The following is a 5,584-nucleotide window of genomic DNA, read 5'->3' as shown; positions in this document are numbered from 1 at the left end:
CCCCACCCCTTTATACAAAAATATCTCAGCTGGCATCATACTGTTCTACATTCCCAATGACCCTGGTTCGAACCCCAGCAGGGCGTTATTGGACATAGGTTGTTTGGACAAATTTCAGGTTTCTGCTCCGACAATGGCTTTTTGCTACAGGCGATGTGCGTTAAATCCGATCATATCGCTGTTTATATGACCTCGCAGAACGTATAGAGCCATAGCATGGCATAGCATAGTATAGCACAGGATACCATACCATACCATACCATACCATACCATACCATACCATACCATACCATACCATATCATACCATATCATACCATACCCTATCCGACCATACCATATCTCCAACCCAGCGTCTGTGTGGTTAGGCTTTTAGCCATTGCTTTCAGATGAGCTGAGCTCGAATCTTAGAGTAGGGATTTGTTTGATGTTGTTTTAAAGTATATTCATCTGTCTCTTCTCGGATATTTTATCTCACTCGGCTTGTATTGGCCGCCACAGGCAGAGTTGAAGTAGCCAGCCTTCAAAATAATCTATAATGTAGGTGTGGCATTGGGGTAAAATCAGGCGCTCATCGAAATAATGAACTCAAAGAAACTGGCATTTCTTTTTTTTACGCTCGTTGTGCATTTCTATCGAATTTATTTTGAGGGGCCCCAACACCTTTTATGTCCATTTAACAACACATGTATGTTTTCATTTTTACAGAAGACATTGATTGAAAGGACATAAATGTAAACTTGTAGTTTCCAAGGACACTCAAGCTTGGGAAGTCACCAAACGTTGGTGGCTATTTTCACGCTAATTTTACCTCTCACAACAGGCGAACTCCACCTCCCTCAGTCAAAAATATCTCAACTCCCTTTCAATAATATAGATGAAAAAGGTGTAACAAATTTACAATCAACCGACGGTACTCTAAACCAATAAAACTTTCCGGTTTTTTTTTCAGGAGACCTTCGGAGAGGACCCGTTTCTCAGCGGTGAGCTGGCGGCTAGCTTCGTGCAAGGCCTTCAGGGTGATCACCCTCGCTACATCAGGGCGAACGCCGGCTGCAAACACTTTGACGTGTACGCTGGTCCAGAGAATATTCCCGTCTCCAGGATGAGTTTCAATGCTATTGTGAGTATGAGTGCACGGGCACTGGAAACATCAGGACAATTTATTAATTGTTAGGAGAGAGTAATAACTGCTTGAAAAGTTGTGCCCCATTACTGGGCATTTATGAAGCAGAAGAGTTTTTCAGTTTTTGATTTAAATAAAAACAAAACAAAACAAAAAAAACAAAAAAACAACAAAACATACGTTTAGTCAAAGCTTTATATTTTTCAGAGAATATGGTCATGGCGATATTTTGTGTTAGAAATACTATTAGTTACATTTAACTTGATGCAAGAAGTCTCCCTTCCAAGCCCAGTGTTTGTTCACACTGAACTGTGCACTTTTGATAAAGTAATAATAGCAATAATAATAATAATAATAATAATAATAATAATAACAGAAATAATAGAATTAATAGTAATAATAATAACAATAATGATAATAATAATAATAATAATAATAATAATAATAATAATAATAATAATAATAATAATAATAATAATAATAATAATAATAATAATAATAAAAGGCATTTGTGTATTGCATATCCTCGCTCAACAGCAAACTCTTTGGAATCTACTCTTCATAATTACCACAGCTGACCTTATATTACTTAGAGACACTTTTGGCTTCCAGGAAAGCAAACAATGCTAGATCTAGCAGCTGATTAAGTGCTCAAACACTAACAAACTGACAAGATCTCTCACTGTTTTTAGACGGATACCTATTCCAGTCTGAATTAAAGAAGGGAAATGTGTGTGAAGCACCTTTCCCTAGCGCATAAAGTCAGGCGTCTGACATGATTCGAACCTACGGCCTTACGGGTGCGAGTCCGAGAGCCGTAACACTATGTCACCGACTTTTCACTATACCGTTTGTTTTTCTTCTACACTCAGGTATCTGACCGCGACTGGAAAACGACTTTCTTACCCGCCTTTCGTCGATGTGTGACTGCAGGCACTTACAGTTTGATGTGTAGCTACAACAGGTTGTTGTTGTTGTTGTTGTTGTTGTTGCTGTTGTTTTTGATGTTGTTGCTGTTGATGCTGTTGCTGTTGCTGTTGTTGTTGTTGATGGTGTTGTTGATGTTGTTCTTATTTTTGTTGTTGTTGTTGTTATTGTTGTTGTTGTTGCTGTTGTTGCTGTTGCTGCAGTTGTTGTTGCTGTTGCTGTGTTGTTGTTGTTGCTATTGTTGTTGCTGTAGTTGTTGCTGCTGTTGTCACTGCTATAATAATGAGTTATTGTAGTTGTCATCACTGTTCTTGTGAGGGGCATATTCTTGGAGTTACGATTATCATTGTACGTGTATTTGTTATTGCTGATGACGTCACACAGTTTTACTTTGTCAGTTGATTAGTATATTTGACAAAAGTCTTCTTGAACCACCCCCCCCCCCCTCACCCTTTTCCCCCTTTTTTAAAAACGCTGGTAAGTTAAAAGCGTATTTCGTGACTGACGTCATGGCGATCCACATGTGACTTCACAGAAAATGGAGATCCCATTCATAGTGTGAATGTACATAGTAGGTCAAGTAATTCCCAAATGAACAGAATAAAGGGGGATGTGGGGGAGGGGGGGGGTTGTTTTGGGACTTTGGCTTGTTTACACAGTGCAGGTGTAACGCACCTTTGGTTTTGACCACTATAATGGCATTCAAGTGGCGAGGCCTCTGAAATCAGGGTTCATCATTAATTGGACCCACCCATAGTCTACCGCAGCATACCCTACAGTGCCACAGTACACAACACCGTAGCATAGCATAGCATTGCATAGCAATAGCATTGCACAGTATTGCATAGCAAAGCATTGCACAGTATTGCATAGCAAAGCATTGCACAGTATTGCATAGCAAAGCATAGCATAAGAACGTTATGGCAAAACATACCATACAACAGCACGTCATAGCTTACGTTACCCTACACTACCCTATTGTGTGACACGATATCACACATTATGTACTATAGCAGACTGCATCCCACGGAGCTATGACCATTTTCACGTTGTCACGAAGCTGGTTCTGTTCGAGTCACCAATAATCTCATTCTGACAGTCGTGATGAGTTATCTATTACTGCAAAGTCAACAGTCATTATCACACATCATGTGACATGTACTTGACACAAGTGACAAATCGTAGTAGTGGCGTCGTCATTCTCAGCATTCTTCTAATACCGATAACAAGAACAGGCTGATACATGTAACTCTCTAGACTAAAAACTTCATCTGCCTCATGGTGGGTTAAAGTTCGATCCTGAGAGGAAAATTATCTAATCCTTCCTGGAATTTTTTATCGCAGTGTAGAGTTTTGACACGAGGACCAATTAAGTGCTCTGCGCCTGCTTTTGTGATGTAGCGGTTAAGCACCTCACCGACGCACACAGAAGACCTGAGTTCGATTCGCATGTGGGGATGATTTTTATCGAGTACAGGGTGGTCCCCAAAAAATCCCTACTGTACAACTTTTTTTTTGGAATGTCTCAAACAAAGTTTGTACTAGAATGTTGTAATTTGGAACATATATAATTAATTCAAAAGGAATTTGTTTGAAGAAAACTGTTTTCGAAAACGGAAATGGCTTTTATAAAAACCACCTATAAACGCAAAATGCACCAACTTAAAAGATTTTCTAATTTAAGGAGGGTCATGAAATTACAATGGTTGTTGGGTTTTTTCCCCTATCTTTTCTTTAAAAAAACCAATTCTTTAATCTTACAGACTTTTAGAGGAAAAAAAATTAATTCTAGAATCCCGAGAACTAGGGCTCTGTATGTCCTCTTGCGGAATCGTCATATTTTAACTCGTCGTTCGCAACGTTTAGTGGTGGCCAAAAACAAAGATCCACCCAGCCATGAGTACTCAAAGCTCTACATTTGTACATCTTACAGCTTGGAGTTGCTTCTAGAGACAGGGTGGTGGGTGTGGTTGCCCAAATAGGCATTTGTGGAGTTAAGATATCCTGAAATGTGCATATGGGCTTCGCTAAGGAATTAAATGTTATACAGGAATGTTGACGTTTTTCAAGACGATCGAGGAATCACAAACACATTGCTATCTTCTGATTCATGTCAGTTGCGCGAACAGGAAATTGGTACAGTCGTAGATGAAGATCTACCTTGAAAATACGGACTGTTGAGATGTAGGACAGTCCTTGCTGCAGACATAGTCTACGGAAAGACATCTCATGGAGCTCATCTTCCGAAGTTGGTGACGTTTAAAGGGGTGCGAACAGTGTGTGTTTGATCTGAAGTGGTCGTTTTGCCTGGGATTTTTTTCTGATTCTCTACAGGTCCTAACTAGTGGAACATTTCCATCATTGACATCAAAGAAGGCATTAAGGGAACTTTAACATTGTTACCGTTCCTTGAGCGAAACTTACGAAATGAGTTGGCGGTGAGGAAATGTTCAATACAAAAAGCTCCCTGTTAGTTACTAATCTTAACCATGATCTCATCAGGCAAAAGAAACTTGAGAAAAACTATTTGCAAACTTCTGTTGGCTTGTTAGAGTGTTGTAGCTTTCAATATGGCATGATCGTTGGGACTTTTAACGGTAGGTCTAATGCGAACAAGTGCGTCATGCTACAAAAATGGGGACATAGCTGAAAATGGGTTGATTTTTTCACGCACTATGTAGAGCAAAACTATTCTGTGAAATTATCTCAAAATGTAAATCAGACAAATTCCTTTTGACTTCAAAATGTTGTGTACAAAATTAAAACGCAAAATTGGAGTGTGGAGGAAAATGTTTACTACAAAAAGTTGTATAGGTTTTTTTGAGATCACAATGTATCTCTGTCTTTCTGCCGGGACGTTGAATTCTGCTCAGCCCGGGTTGACCCTGACAGACGATCTAATGATCCAAATGTTTGTATCGTAAACACATAATTTAAAAAATGCTCTGCCTTTGAAATGACGTAATAAAAGGGCTGTTCTACAAACGGGGTAAACAAGAATCATCTAAAAAAGGGTCTAAAAAATTAGCAATCTGAACAAACTCTCCAAGAAGATTAATGTTTCTTTGTTATATGTCAGAAAAGCCTACTTGGGAAAAGGGTAAACAGAATACGGTCAATCTTAACCATTTACAGTTAGAAAATAGCAATGACTTATTTTATTGTAATAAAACTATTTTCGCCTTAGCTTTCGGACAGACCTCGTAGTATTTCTTCAGTAGTTTTCATCCCCAACAGACTAAACTAATGGAACTAAATCCTGCTTAAAAAGATCTTAAGACTAAAAAGGTAGAGTATGCCTCTATCGACTTAAACTTCTCCCAGTTTAGACGAAATACTTATCTTTGTTTCTTTCTTTTTTCGGGTTTAAGCATCGCATATTGCCCTTTTTATAATATGGTCTTTTATGTTATTACATAATGTACGACACACCCTCCTCTCTCTCTCTATCTGTCTGTCTGTCTGTCTGTCTCTCTCTCTCTCTCTCTCTCTCTCTCTCTCTCTCTCTCTCTCTCTCTCTCTCTCTCTCTGCC

At 38.9% G+C, this 5,584-nt stretch overlaps 1 protein-coding gene across 1 annotated transcript in view; it reads left to right on the top strand.

The window, feature by feature from the left end:
* The window catches only part of LOC101852409 (beta-xylosidase/alpha-L-arabinofuranosidase 1), a gene marked incomplete in the record, with an annotated part of 40,273 nt that overhangs the window by 14,952 nt on the left and 19,737 nt on the right, over positions 1 to 5,584 (top strand). Inside the window, 2 exon segments of the mRNA XM_035969908.1 lie at positions 951 to 1,121; positions 1,997 to 2,088. Coding sequence (XP_035825801.1) covers positions 951 to 1,121; positions 1,997 to 2,088 — 263 coding nt within the window.

The sequence above is a fragment of the Aplysia californica genome, unplaced genomic scaffold, assembly GCF_000002075.1.
Source record: "Aplysia californica isolate F4 #8 unplaced genomic scaffold, AplCal3.0 scaffold00194, whole genome shotgun sequence".
NCBI classification, from domain to species: domain Eukaryota; kingdom Metazoa; phylum Mollusca; class Gastropoda; order Aplysiida; family Aplysiidae; genus Aplysia; species Aplysia californica.
The sequence above is the reverse complement of the archived record's forward strand: the minus strand, read 5'-3'. Positions and strand labels throughout refer to the sequence as shown.